Source organism: Anguilla rostrata, chromosome 17, assembly GCF_018555375.3.
Source record: "Anguilla rostrata isolate EN2019 chromosome 17, ASM1855537v3, whole genome shotgun sequence".
In the NCBI taxonomy this organism is placed as follows: Eukaryota; Metazoa; Chordata; class Actinopteri; order Anguilliformes; family Anguillidae; genus Anguilla; species Anguilla rostrata.
Window position 1 is genome coordinate 26,695,897 of NC_057949.1, and position 15,179 is coordinate 26,711,075.

Consider the following 15,179-nt stretch of genomic DNA (forward strand, 5'->3'; position numbering starts at 1 on the left):
ACCTTTTGTATTTTTTAAATAAATAGTTTTCAGTTATTTTTATTGTTTTAGAATTCTCACAGCTAGTTAATATCAACTAAATTATGGATTGAGACAACTGTAAATATATGTTTGGAATGTCTTCAGTAGAAAAAAAATAGTTAATGGCCCACATTAGTTAAATCTCAGTTTTCACATGCCTTAAGGTTGGTGGTATGCAATGAACGGGACATATCCTTCTTATGGTCCTCCTCCTCAGAAAAATTAATTGTTTAACGCTTATGCCTGCATTAATACACATTTTTACAAAATACATGTAGTAAAAATGACAGTGGGATTGGTCTGTGTGTGTGCTTGTGTGTGCATGTGTACAGTTAAGGGCTTTCACATGGCCAGTAGTTTCCAAACGGTAGTCGGCATTAAATGTTTATTTCTTAATATTTAAAATTTTACATAACCAACTGCATGCATGTTAAATATGTATAGACAAACCTACAACATTTACAACACTGACAAAACACAGTACAGCTTACACAGGCAATCTTCTCAAATCCACATGGCCCTTGCTGAGCTAACAGTCTCTCAGCTGTCCCTCTTTTCTCTGCTGGTCATGCCAGGAGTTTGAGATGTAATAAAGGATTTTTAAACAGGAATTCAGCCACACTAGTTTGTAAAAAAAAAAAAAAAGAAGAAAAGAAAAGTTAAAAGATTTGAGACATAGTGTGTTAGATGTTACATGGGTTTTTTTGTTTTTATTTTTGTTCCTACCCCGCCCCCCCCCCCCCAAAAAAAAAAATCAGTGTTACACCAAGGCCATCCCAATAGAAAGCACCAACAATAGATGACCCAGTGTGTAAGGATGTAAATTTAAGGGTGTGTGAGTATACGTATAAGTCTGTGTAAGTGTAAAGGTGTGTAAACATAAAGGTGTGTTAGTATAAAAGTTTGTAAGTGTAAAGGTGCGTAAACATAAAGGTGTGTTAGTATAAAAGTTTGTAAGTGTAAAGGTGCGTAAACATAAAGGTGTGTTAGTATATAAGCGTGTGAGTGTAAAGGTTTGAAAACAGGAAACAATTCTGAATGAAAAGCAGGCGATTCCTCTTGAAGATGCACAGTGTGTGAAATATAAGTGAATGTAAATAGTGTAACAGTCCATCCGCTTTGGCATTCACACAACCAGCTTCAATGACCCCCCCCCTTCTTCCCAGCATGCACCAGAAAGAAACATGCTTGCTCCTTCTCCTCAGCCTTTCTCCTTGTCACTAGGATACATTTCCACTGCAGTAGATACCGTGCAGTTATACCATAACTCTTTGATACTTGTTTACATTATACTGTGCTATCTCTATTTTTATAGTGAGCTATCAAACCCTCCTCTGTCACTCAGGAATGTCGTACTGACCTATCAAATCCTCCTCTGTCACTCAGGAATGTTGTACTAACCTATCAAATCCTCCTGTCACTCAGGAATGTTGTACTGACCTATCAGACCCTCCTCTGTCACTCAGGAATGTTATACTGACCTATCAAATCCTCCTCTGTCACGCCGGAATGTTGTACTGACCTATCAAATCCTCCTCTGTCATTCAGGAATGTTGTACTGACCTATCAAATCCTCCTCTGTCACTCAGGAATGTTGTACTGACCTATCAAATCCTCCTCTGTCACGCCGGAATGTTGTACTGACCTATCAAATCCTCCTCTGTCATTCAGGAATGTTGTACTGTATCGACATTAGAATGAGTGGAACCTCTTTGTCGGCAGTCCCCAAAAACGGCAGCATCTTCTCCGTGAATTCCTCGGAGTGGAAGGTGTACAGCTCCGAGCCCGACTTGGCGTTGTAGAAGGTCACCTGACCCTCCTCGCAGTCCAGAAACACCCCGACTCTCCTCAGCCTGCTGGAGATCTTGACTTTGGCGAGCGGGGCTGTGGTCAGGGCGCGCAGCTGGGTGCCCCCCCACCAGAGCCCGTAGTACCCGTTGACGGGGTTCATGTCGAACAGGCCCTTCCTCTGAGCGGACTCCTTCACAACCCCCACTTTCCAATCCCTGTTTTCCCCCACGTGCACCTGAGGACGACAGGTAAAACATAAACTAAATATAAATTAGCGAGCAGCGTTAAAAGGACGGGGGTACCGAGTGGCTGATCGAGCAGCCTATACAATATGTGTCTTTATTGGTCACAAAAATTCAGGCCTTCAAAAAACACATTCTCTTTAAAAGTCAACAATTATGAAGGGAAACATGTAAAGAACATGTTGTGAAAAATTGGGGGGGGGGGGGTTGTGTACGTCAGTTGTGTAGTTGTGTGTTCATTGACACAATCAAGAAGGGGGCCAGACAGCAAACACAGAGCTGCGTCCGTGTTGGCGCCCCCTGCCTTTACCTCCCAGTAGTGTTTCCCGGAGGAGAAGCCCTCCTTGGCCAGGACGCAGGACCAGACGTCGTAGCGGTGAGCGCTGTTCCGGTAGTGCTGGAGCTTCTCTCCCCTCTTCACCTGCTTTCGGTCGTCCGACAGGATCAGGAAGGGGTAGGCCGTCACCGGGTTCAGAGTGATGTCATCTGGGGGGGGGGGAGAGATTGCCCGTGGATTACGAAGCGAACGGTAGCAAGTTTGCCTGATAATAGGGGGATAATGTCCCCCACAGTGAACGACAGCCCAGCTGGGGTGGGGTGGGGGTGGGGGGTTTGGGGGTGGGGAGGGGGGGGTGGGGTTGTGGGGTGGGGGGGACTCACCTGCAAAGGAACGGACCTTCTTGATTCCTGAAAGATGAATTTTCAGTTTTAATGAAAATGCTGGCGTTCACCGGGGCAGGTGCCCACACTGTTCATAAGATCTCAAGCGTGCGATACGGAAGGTAAAGGGGCTTCTCTACGTACCTGATCCTCGCACTTTTCTGAGATCTGTAAGAAAACAGGGAATCGGTAGATGACATTTTAATAATGATTTGAGGTGATGATGATGATGATGATGATGATGTAGGGCCTTACCCTTCAATGACCACTCCCTCCTCCTCATTCCGTGAAGAGACATAATGCTCTCACTTCCTGTCAGGGACACTAAAACAGATGATAAAATCTAAGGATTCAATGCATTCATAAAAGATGGACACTCAAAATTTTTAGTGCTGATGAGACTAAAGACTCAAATGCTTTAACATATTGCCATATATGGAGATATCCAGCTGCATTTATCCATTTATAGAGTGGGACATATTGCTGCAGCGATGCAGGTTAAGCACTCTGCTCAAGGGGACAACAGCAGTGTCCTACCAGGGAACTGAATCCAGCCCCTTAGAGTTGGAAGCTCAGCACCATAAGCGTTATACTACACTGCTGCCCCAACAGACGGCTGTATACTCAAGCCAGGAGTATATGTACTGTGGTGGATTTTTTTTTTTTAATCAATCAATCAATTTTTATTTGTATAGTGCTTTTAACAAAGGAGCTTTGTCACAAAGCAGCTTCACAGAGAACCGGCCCCCAAAGAGTAAGCCTAGGGCAACACAGTGGCAAGGAAAAACTCCCTGACTGATAACAGGAAGAAGCCTGAGCCGGACTCAGAGGGGGAACCTATCTGCCGCGGGCAGGCACCGGTTTGTTATGGAAAGTCAATAGTGGCAGGAGGCGGGGGTGCCCAGCTGGTCTAGCTGGTCTAGGGCTGGAGCTCCGGGCCGGGGGGGGGGGGTGCTCAGCAAACTTAGGCTACGGCTCTGGGCACCTGGAGTTAGGAGAGAAATTACAGTGTCCAAGTGCTTACCGGCTCTGTGTGACTGCACCTCGCCCATGTGAATGTCCTCCAGCCTGTCTCTCAGCTCCCCCAGGGCCTTCTTGGCCTCCCCGAGAGGGAGGTGCAGCTCCAGGTGGTCCGGTTCCTGGATGTCCTCCTCGTCGTCGGTGAAGAGGGCGTTGGCCGCCTCGAAACTCTTGAAGAGGAGAGAGGGGGGCTTGGCTTCAGACATCATCACAAATTAGCCAGGTAATTAAAAATGTATCCACCAATCACCATCAGCGTTGTTTTAATCGGGTTGTTACCAATGTGCTCCCTGATTGGTTGACCTCCTCACCGTCTTCTACCTTGTAAGATGATGTCATTACTTATCCCTATTTTATCATCCCCATTTCAACCACCAGATGGCGCTGAAGCGTGCGCCCACGCAGAGCTGGGGTCCCCCTGACCTCTGGCAGTGAGGGGGCGGAGCTTACCTTCAGGAAGCTGATGTGATCCTCGGAGCTGGCCTGCACTTCCAGATTGGCCCTCTGCTCCTGGAGCTGCCCCAGCTCCTCCTCCAGCTGGGAGACCAGCTCCCGCCCATGTGCCTCCATGACCTCCTGCCTCTCCTCGATGCCTCCCACCAGCTCGCCCCGAATCCTCTCCACCGACTGCGTCATCTCTGTCAGAATCTGCTCCACCTCCGACGCCTCGCCCTTTGCAAAGCTCTGTGGGTGCAAGGGCAGAGGAACCCACCAATCACCGACACCCGTTCGAGGCGCTCGCAATCATCACTTCGCTGCAGTTTCTCCGATAGGATCAATGGGCCCGATAAGTCCTTCAGCAGGTGCAAAAACCAGTATCATGACCAATGATTGGTCATGGCATTTGTTTTTGCACCAATCATTGGTTGTGTTATTAGTTTTTCAATGTGCTGAAAGGTTTTGCTTATGGCTAAAGGTCTTAGTAAGTCAGGCCCAATGATCTTTGCTGTGTAATGGTATTTTCCTTTGTTATTGATATATATTTGACATATTTATGAATATAAAGCATTTAAAAATGCTAAGGAACTGATTCCACAAGATACTCACCCGAAGAGACTCCAATTTGCGATTGATTTCGTTCAGTCGTACTGTCTTCTCCTTGATCCTGCTTTGTAACTCCAATTCAGTTTTTCCAAGAAGTCTCTTTGATAGCGTGCACACACACACACACACACACACACACACACACACACAATGTCCTCACATTAAATCAAATATACTACTGCAGACATTTAATTGCGGAAATGGAGTTCATTCAAAAAGAGCATATAAACCGGTTGCTGTCATTTAAATATGGGCAAATAAGCAGGTAACATTCAGTTTTAATTTAAATTACAAGTACACTGTTCAGGATGGTAAAAGAACAAGCACCCAAGTTTGAAGTGCCAAGTAACAGTCAGACCTGGGTCAAATACATATTTGTTTTGGATTCAAATCCTTCTCTAATGGTACTAGTAACAGAAGATGAGAAAAGTCACATGCTCCTCAAGTTAACCACGCATTACATTACATTACATTTATTTAGCAGACGCTTTTTTATTTTACATCATTATTACAACCAACAATTCAGCTTCGCGTGGGGACAACCTGAAGAATATGCAGTCTTCTTTCACTGTCCAATTTACTCCAGTGCTAATTACAAACAGGAAATTAGTCTGAAGCCAGGGGACATAATGCAGGTTAAAGGACGGCATGCGTGCTGTTGTTATTACTGAAGCGCGGTGTCGACGTACCTGCTTGTTGGCTCTCTCCGTCTGTATGGACACGGTCCTGTGCGTGCGGTGCTCCTCCAGGACGCAGATGGCGCAGATGCAGGTCTGCTCGGTGCAGCAGTACACCTCCAGGAGGCGGTGGTGGGCGGGGCAGGTGCGCCCCTTCAGGGCCTCCTGGGGGTCGAGCAGCTGGTGGCGGGCGTAGCAGGGCGCCTGCAGGTGCGGCTGGATGTGGCTCTCGCAGTACGAGGCGGTGCAGGTGAGGCAGGACTTCACCGCCGCCAACTTCCTGCCCGTGCAGACGTCGCACGTCACCTCCCAGCCGTCGCTCGTCCCCTCGCTCCCGGCTCCTCCTCCTCCTCCTCCTCCTCCTCCTCCGTTCGCCAGCTCCGCGCCCGCCCCCGCCCCCAGGCCGGGACCCGCGACCCCGAACTGCGACTCCTTGAACTTGTCGGTGATGAGGGCGAAGACGCGGTTGACGTTCAGCTCGGGCCGCTCGCCGAACTGCCGCTTGCACAGCGGGCAGCTGCAGCCGTCGCTGGTGGCCCAGTAGCCGCCGATGCAGATCTGGCAGAAGTTGTGGCCGCAGGGCGTGGACACCGGGTTGGTGAACAGGTCCAGGCAGATGGAGCAGGTGAGCTCCTGCTCGGAGAACATCAGCGAGCCGCCGGATTCCGCCATTCTGCGGAAAACGAAAGGAACGTTGGCAGCAGAGGGGACTGATGTCGTTGACCGCGTGACACATTCTCCACTATCGGTTTCCTTCTAAAGGCTCTTCCTGTTGTTTTAATATGGGCAAATTAGCCATTGACATTTTAACAACCGACACCGTCCCAGGCTGGTAAAAGGACAGACCCCCAAGTTTGACGAAGTGCAACAATTTACTTTAATGCTAATTACAATGTCAGCAACAGAGGGGACTACTGTCATTGATTCCATGACAACACGCATTCTAGACCATGATGCACGTTGCTTCCTGGTGCTGATTAACCAATGGTTGCTGCTTCCTGGTGTTGATTAACCAATGTGTGTTGCTTTCCAGTGCTGATTAACCAATGTGTGTTGCTTCCTGGTGCTGATTAACCAATGGTTACGCCCTCCTGGTACTGATTAACCAATGAGTGCTGCTTCCTGGTGCTGATCAGCCAATGTGTGTTGCCTTCTGGTGCTAATTAACAAATATATGCTGCTTAGAGTTTTTTGAGCAAACTTTCTTGAACTTTTCAGGCAAACCTTATAAGGACATGCAAGAATGAATGACCTCAAAACAGACTTTTAAAAATAGCTTCTGAGACATTCTTTTGAAACCCCACCCTAGTTGTGTAATCAAATGATCATGATGATTGTGTAGATCTTACTCACACTGACTTGACAACAGGTTAGATTTTTGTTGCAGATTATGCGGAGTTAGAAGAAAAACAGAGGCCTGTAAAATTTAATAGATCGTTCCTTCTGATGTACCTTGAAGATTCAATGCATTTTTAAAGCGTTGAATGTTACACATTTATAACGAAGGACCTACGGGAAAACTGCCTGCTACTGGAATTCCAGGCAAAACAAAAAAAAGACAACAGTGTTTTAAGTGAACTTGAGTGCTGACAAAGCAGGAAAATGCATGCTAGTGTGCCACACCACTCTTACTGTAAACTGTAAATTACTGTAAACTGTACATTTTCTTACTGAATGGCAGCTCACATTCAGTTGTGTTTCAGTGAGGTCGGCACCATTCATATTCACATAATTGAATGTATTGTGTGCATGCGAGTGCGTGTGCATCTATATTACCTGCCCTCTGAGATTCTCATTCCTGCTTGACACTACCAACAGAAGTTGAGAAATGAGTTTTATATATAGAACAAAGATGAAGGTGAAGGCATAACTATACTTTACCATCAAGATTTCTTATCTCTCAGGGAGGTGGAAATCTGAAGAGAGTAATGTCTGGAGTTCAGTACTGCTGGACCAGCTAAACCAAATCACACCATGTATTCTTATTTACATTTCATTATTTAATATTTATGTCCTGAGGTATTATCAGGAGTCTCAACTTTTGTTCATGGGAGCAGCAGCTTACAGAAAAAAAGAGGATTCTCTCTGCTTTGTTTGATAAATGCCATGAGATTTGCAATAATGCAATGGGGTTAACCTGACTGCACAAATGAGCAAGCAGGTGAATAGGCCTGTTAGTCGCCAGCTGCCAATCAAATCAACAATAATGAACATGCCACAATTGTATGACATCATAGGCAAGTTATTATTCATATCTACTACTCCAAAACAACGTCAGATTTGTGGTTTTCTCTGAGAACAAAGGTTTTAAAATTAAAGTGAAAGTGAGAGTAATTTGAGTGCGTATCCAGTAGATTTGCATCCAATGAACCCTTCCACAACCCCCCCCCCCGCTCCCCCTTTCCCCCACCCCTGCACCCCAACGTATTCCCATTCTTCCAAATGGAAAATGGAGCAGACGACATGTTTGTGATCTAAACTGAGCGTACCCTGGCGTTCACACGCCACATTCACACACAAAAAGAGTTCAACCACAGCCATTAGAGCAACGTCACCCGGTCAGACATGGGAACACAATCCAGAGAAAAATTTCCACTCAACAAGAAATCAAAATTCATCCGCCCCTCCCAACCCTCCCTGCCATGTGCCCTAGTTTTCCAGAATGCAAAAAGTCCTGCCCCGAAAAAAAAGAATCCTTCTTGTCTGACGGCATTCCGTGAAAAATCTGTTTATCTTAGACAAGTGTCAGTCGGCATCGTCGTTACGCAACCCTAATCCCTACAAGCTTCTAGTGTGTCTCTCTTATTGTAAGCACCGCAACACCCAGACTCATTTCATTAACAATTTCCATGAGAAATGTTTCATGTTGAGCCACGTGTCCTTCAGACACAATTCCACCTACCTGTTTAGAATTCATTATGACCTTATCGTTGTGTGATAAAATGAAAGAAGGACCTAGGGCCCTAATTTCCTGGCATCAAGATTTGAGAAGCCCACGCTGTTCTACGTTATAAAAAAGGACGTACAATCACCCATTTATTAGAATGCTTCTGTACTCCAAGATTCCTCCTCATGGCCGTCTTGAATGTGTCAAATTAAATTAAAAATTAAAAATTATTAAAAATTAAAATTGAATTAAAAATTCAAGTCTATTCACTCACTGTCCTAGCTAATACTTTGCAAAAGCTGGAAATGACCACAGCTACGTTTTCTGATACGTGTACAGCAGGTACTTCACTAAATCAATTTGTTTTTCTCATGCTTTATGACTCCAATACAAGCCTCTTACAGCCAAGCTGTGGGGGTCATTCTGAGCACACTTACCCTTACTCAAATCAGAACTTTTTACTGTGGCCAATGGCCATCTACCTCAGCTTGTTTTTAGGAATGTTTTGCCTAACCACATATCACCAGGCCTGCATGGGCTGGGCACTAAGGGGCTGGGCACCAGCTACCCGAGGGCATGATTTAGGGTGGACCCCTCCTTCAAACACAGTTCCCTAGGGACTGTCCCCACACCTCACCTTTCAACAGCAGGCACTGTGCAGTGCACCCTCCATTATGCCACAAGATACTCGTTTTTAAAAAATTTAAAAACATGAAAATAAAATTTCCTTGCGATGTCATTTCTAAACAAGAGTGGCACAGCTGTCCAGATATTCACTAACATTTTCATTTTAATCCAGTGGCGTGTGCGTTAAGCATTAGTTTTAACATTAAAGGATTATGGTCTACCCCCGAGTGTAGCACAGGTTTTCTATCCTCAGTGCTGCCGAATCCCATTCTGTGCATGTCTGTCGTTTAGGGAAGTGTAGCCGGATCTGTCCATCATCCTTCATTGTGTTAACCTCTCCATCAAACGCAACAGCCGAAAGAATTTTTCTTTTTTCACCTCAACTCGACTACAAATGAACACCTATTAAGGACCACATCACAGGGCTCTCCCGACCTCTCGCTGCTGTTTGAGAGATGAGCAGCTCTAATTTGGGCTCGTCAATGTCTGTTATTATTCTCTGACGGTGACAGACGTCACCCCGACCTTTACACTCATTTTCACTGTAGTTTTGTTCTCACTAATACTTTCTGATTGGCCAATTTCAGACTGAGTTAAACAAGTTCTCATTCTCAGCAGACAAAGGAATTCCATGTTATATTGTAAAAGATTTAGGTACTTAATACACTTTTTTTTAGAAATTCATGACAGCTTAAATGAATCCTTATATGCATACTTTTTTTTTTTATTCATCGAGTTTTTAGTATTAGCGGCCTCACTACTGTGCTTATGTGCAAAAGTGTTACAAATGTTACGAGGAACTCAGATAAACAACGGCCAATTTCATTCACAGAAAATATGTCTTCATGTCTGTCTTTCAACATGTTCATGTTATCTGTGGATGTAGCAGCACATAGGTTGTAACACATGCTGTCTTTCTAGTTATGACATTAGCTGCATCGCTACTGAATCTGTGAAAGCACAACATCACGCAAAAAAATCAAAGGAACGTACGAGGAATATATACATAAGCATGGCTAGGGGCGATCAAAGTGTCTGGTTTCATGATTTGAGTTATGTTCACACCGACACCGATGAATCTGATATTAAATGTGCAAGCACACTTACATACCACATGATTACATTTGATCCTAAGATTGTTTGAGGCCCTACTTGTAAAAAAAAAAAAAAAAAAATTATATATACTGTATCATCACACGGGACCATTTTGAAAAGCCGTACCTGCTGGAAAGCCATACACCCGCCACTAACAGGTCCAGTAATAGTTATAGTTCTGGACTTTATATTTTACTGTTTATAGTTCTACATGTTACATTTGACTTTCTTTCCCGCTGTTTTTATTTTATTTTTTATTTTTAACCACTTTTTGTTTATTGTGCCACCCCTGCTCCAGCCACACAAGGAGCCCCGCACCACCAGCCACACAGCGCTGTGCTTTGGACCACAAATGCCGAGTTTGAATCCGGCTGTGCCACACATTTAGCTTCCTGCTTTCTGAAATGCCAAAAGAATCCTTTAACTCTATATGCAATTCTGCATGCAAGAAACATGTCCATGGTGGTTTTCTAGGCATGTAACGTCTGACCCTTGGGAGGTTGCTTGATTTAACAATCCTTAAAATAGTTGACTATGGCTATCGCTGAAGTATGCGCAATGAACAAATAGAAGGTAATGCAAAAAATCCTGATTGAGATTGCCATAATTCAATCGTAAAACTACACATTGGTCTATTATTTATGTCTGAATTTGCACGGCAATTATTCACTGAGGTGAAGCATAACACATTATCTGCAAGACGCCACGAAGGGCATTTTGATGATGAAAAAATGTAATCAAGCACATTTTTATCAACATTATTCCTGCAACTTTGTACAACTCAGAAACCACAGAAGCCAGTTTTTATACGCTTACCTTATTTTCTATCGCGTTTCGTGCCTTTGAAAAAAGTGACAATGTGCTCCTAGGCTGAAGAGAGCATTGTGAAATTGCAGAGGCTCTGCGCTGCTCTGGTTGTTTATTGCTGTTGCCCTGGTCTGTGAAGGTAATTCCAGTTGTACAGGTATGTCTGAGAGTATTTGTGGGAGGGGCCAAGAGGAAGACTGGTGACAGTGTGTTTAAAAAGTTGAAGAGTGAGTCTGGTGACTCTAATGACACTGCATAAAAAGCAACACAGAGAGAACACAAACCACAGCACAGCAGAGTAAACCAAATGATGAGAAAAAAAACATTCTTATTTAGAACAGTACGACAATTAAAAAAAAATCAAAGGCCAACTAATTCATTATCAGAAATGGCTGTGTCTTCGCCATCGGAATAAGCCCAGAGCAATCCTGACCAATCTGGCTCAAATCCCCTCAAAGCTGAACTGAATCTGTAATTTATCTGGCCCTTAATTTCAAATCAGCACCATATAAAATTTTTATTATACATAACTGTACCTCAATGTACCTAGTTAGGATAATACGATTATGTTAGTTTATTTGGTAGGATTGTTGTTGTTGTTGTTTTTGTCTGATTAGGCAAATGTAATTCCAGTACTAGTTTGTACTTGGTAGGATTGTTGTTTGCTGAACAGGTTACTCTACAGGGTTGGAGTCCTGATCGATGTGGTCACTTCTGGCACTACGATCCTTACTTCACTCTAGTGTGTTTCTTTTGCACCTCTACACCGTGAACCAATGCACTTGTTGTACGTCGCTCTGGATAAGAGCGTCTGCTAAATGCCTGTAATGTAATGTAATGTAATGTAATGTAACTGGCCATAGTGTCACCAAGCGACAGGGTTTAAGTTGGGGGGGGGGGGGGTTGCCGTTCCCAGCTAACACAAAATGTTCTCTGTTCTCACAATGTTACTGGAACGCTTTCTCAATGTTATGACGTTGTTGCTACATTGCAGCAACAACTGTGAGAATGTTTCGTGCTAGCTGGAATGGCTCATCAGCTACCAGCAACCTCCTTGGATGGAGGGAACAACTGCAGTCTGCCAGTAACCCTAACGGCACAGGAAGTGAGGTCCAGTCTGCCCGTACCCTAAATTTCACAGGAAGTGATGTCCAGCCTGCCTGTACCTGTCCCCTTACCCTAACTGCACAGGAAGTGAGCCGCAGTCTGCCCGTGCCCTAAATGCACAGGAAGTGAGCAACAGTCTGCCCGTACCCTAAATGCACAGGAAGTGAGGTCCAGCCTGCCTGTACCTGTCCCCTTACCCTAACTGCACAGGAAGTGAGCCGCAGTCTGCCCGTACCCTAAATGCACAGGAAGTGAGCAACAGTCTGCCCGTACCCTAACTGCACAGGAAGTGAGCCGCAGCCTGCCGGTACCTGTACCCTAACTGCACAGGAAGTGACAAGTGCACCACTCCAGTGTCACGACCACACAGCTCAGCCGGAGGACTGCGGCAAGGAAAGAGGCCGCGGTTAGCACAAACGGCGGTGTGCTTCTTACCGCCTGTCCTCTAAGCGGACAAAAGCAGACACCGCAGAGATGAGAGGTGCCTAAACATAGACAAAGATAGACAAAGTAGGGTGTTACAAAAAAAAAAAAAAAAAATGATTAAGTCTCACGGACATGCAGAAAAGCAGACACATCACGGATGCCGAACCACACCACCACACGCGTGTGCAACCCAGCCGCGGAAAAGCAAAGTTTGCACGCTGCAGGGCAGCGTAGCGGTAAGGGCCCGAGAGAAAGGCAATTAACCTGAATTCCTACAGTAATTACCCAGCAGTATAAACATCCAGCGGTATAAAAAAAAAAAGTACAACAACAACAAACAAAAAAAAAAGAGTCACTGGGTTAAATTGCTCTGGCTGGAAAGCACCTGCTAAACGGTCTAAGATGTGACGCGTGTGAGCGCAGCCCTCCCTACCCAAAAGCTATTCCACTTCTCACACCCCAAAAGTCTGGAAGTTGTCACAACTCGTTTGACTGCCTCGCAGTTTGAACACCGGGTCCCTGGAAAAGAGACTACATGCTTTTATGGGGCATGGTGGCAGGGAGGACATAGGACGAAGGTGTACAACTCATTAAAAATGCACTGCATTTAATTTGCATGTGCTTGCTAGCCAAATCTTGTAGGGCTACTTTGTGATGAAAAGATTAGAGACCAGTTAGTGGAAGATTTTTGAAAGCCAAAGAGCTGTCTGAATCACGGCTGAAGGATAAAGGTTTAAACCCTCACCCAAGCTGTAAATACATAACGTTAATCAGAATAGACTAAAAAGGCAGGAAAGTGATGTTGCCATTTTTCTCCCATTTTCTCCCCCAATTTAGTCGTTATGCCAATTCCCTTGTGGGCCAGCCACAGTCCTGGTCGAGGCGCTGTCCTGCGTAGGTCTAGGGAGGGTGTAGACTTGCCACATGCCTCCTCCGATACACGTGCAGTCGCCAGCCGCTTGTTTTCCACCTGACAGCGAGGAGTTTCACTGGGAGAGCGCTCGCGGAGGTTCACGAGGTTTTGGTGGACAGTTTCCATTAATAGTTGCCTGGTCTTAGAACACCTCTGAAAGAAAGGTGACTTGGATGGAGTACTAGATCACATGCTGTAGGTGATGTTCTCCTTATTGGGGGGGTGGGGGGGGGGCGTCATGGGGGAGGAAGCACACAGATCACAGGCTTAAAAATGCAGAGGTAATACTCAGTGCCAACAGAAACATACCCTAACACTGCATTTCCAAAATGGGAAGTAAACTGTAAAGTTCCTGGGCCACATCATTTCAACAGATGAAATGAAACTGGACTCAAGGAAGTTTGCCCAGAAGACAGAGAAGAGGACATCAACACAAGAAGAGCTTTCAGAATGGCAAACCAGCCAGGGAAGTTATTTACACATTCCCAGTCTGAAACGACAAGGTGGGTGGGGTGGAGTGGGGGGGGGAATCAACAGCAAAAACAATTTGAGTGTTGAAGCAAGAGCTTACGTCCACACTACTGCTTGCATTGTATAAACCAAAGGGAACGCTGAGATTCTAAAGAAAGGCTTCAGAATTTGGCCTAGGGGCCGTTTTACTGGAGAACCATAAAGAACGCTCTAGTCACCTGCCTGTGGCGTAGGCCTGTGCATCAAGGTCACGGATGCCTCATAGTGTGTTGCGCAATTACAAGTGCCAAATAGCCTGGTATGAGGATGTGAAAATATTTCGAAACAATGCTGTCACTGTACGGCACTTGCATTTGGAAACCGAAGGACTGAAATCAATATTCGACACGCTGAAAATGTTCCTTAGGCGTCTTAAGGGCGAACCATTCCTAATCTGAATGTTCGTTTACGAAAGGGCCCTCCCGGCGTGAAGAAAATGCGTATAATATACGAAACATTTGGGCTGCCAACTAAATAACCACCACATAGCCACAACTTAATTAGCCATATAATGCGATTATAGTCGGCTACACATTAGAAATAAGATACGAAAACAATATCAAATGAGATACAACGAATTTCGAGGTTTAATGATAACGTTCCAATTAATACAAGTATTTTGTATTTATTAAACGTATTAAAGAGGCTGTTTTTACACATTGATGTTATCTATTTCCACATGGCCACATCCCCGAGTCAGTGCGAGCCTCTTATAACCCATGTCTACGTAAAATCCTAAAGAAAGAAAACTTGGAATGGATTTCATAAAGTTTAGGCTACACAATATTTCTTAATCTATTTTTTATTTTATTTTATTTTTTTTGTCCCCGGGTCGGCAAAATTGAGCAATTTGGATTTAACAGACAAATAAGAGATGCATATATTGTTACCTGGAGTTACGTTGCATTACTTCAAATACTCCGACTGGGAATTTCGTGAAAGTACTGAGTGCTAAATATTTCCCATACTGCACCTGTATCTTTGGAATCGCGTGGCGAGAAGCATTTATTTCCTCTCTACACATCCAAAAACATTCGAAATATTTCATATTGTCGAAGTGTAATAATAGTGCATGTGCTGTTATGTTTTTTAACGTACGCGAAAATATAATGCACTAGACTGAAATATGCGATCTTACTGCATCAACACTACCAATTAAATTGTACCGCCATACATACGTAGACGAAAAAAATTCTCAGGCACACTGATAGTGTGTTGCAATGCTTTTGGTGACCACGAAACACACAATGTCACATATGTACTTCACAGAGTTGCCAATGCAAAAGCTATCCGTTCACTCGTCGTTTACTAAATCAACGCAACAAATATTCAGGTAACATACTGCACCCATC

The 15,179-nt window shown here is 44.6% G+C and overlaps 1 protein-coding gene across 2 annotated transcripts; it reads right to left on the bottom strand.

Annotated features, from left to right (window-relative positions):
• Positions 1-392: 392 nt before the first annotated feature.
• LOC135243268 (E3 ubiquitin-protein ligase TRIM39-like) lies at positions 393-15,118 on the bottom strand. Of its 2 annotated transcripts, none has more exons than XM_064314961.1 (10): positions 14,718-15,118; positions 5,468-6,128; positions 4,782-4,877; positions 4,185-4,418; positions 3,739-3,904; positions 2,970-3,038; positions 2,859-2,882; positions 2,715-2,741; positions 2,365-2,540; positions 393-2,047 (listed from the first exon to the last, which is right to left on the bottom strand). In XM_064314961.1, exons 1-10 carry the CDS (start codon positions 14,873-14,875, stop codon positions 1,685-1,687), a joined length of 1,974 nt encoding a protein of 657 aa, XP_064171031.1. In that variant the 5' UTR covers positions 14,876-15,118; the 3' UTR covers positions 393-1,684. The 2 variants fall into 2 exon arrangements, with proteins under 2 accessions (XP_064171031.1, XP_064171032.1); XM_064314962.1 differs by lacking the exon at positions 14,718-15,118 and adding an exon at positions 10,881-11,012.
• Between the last annotated feature and the right edge of the window lie 61 nt (positions 15,119-15,179).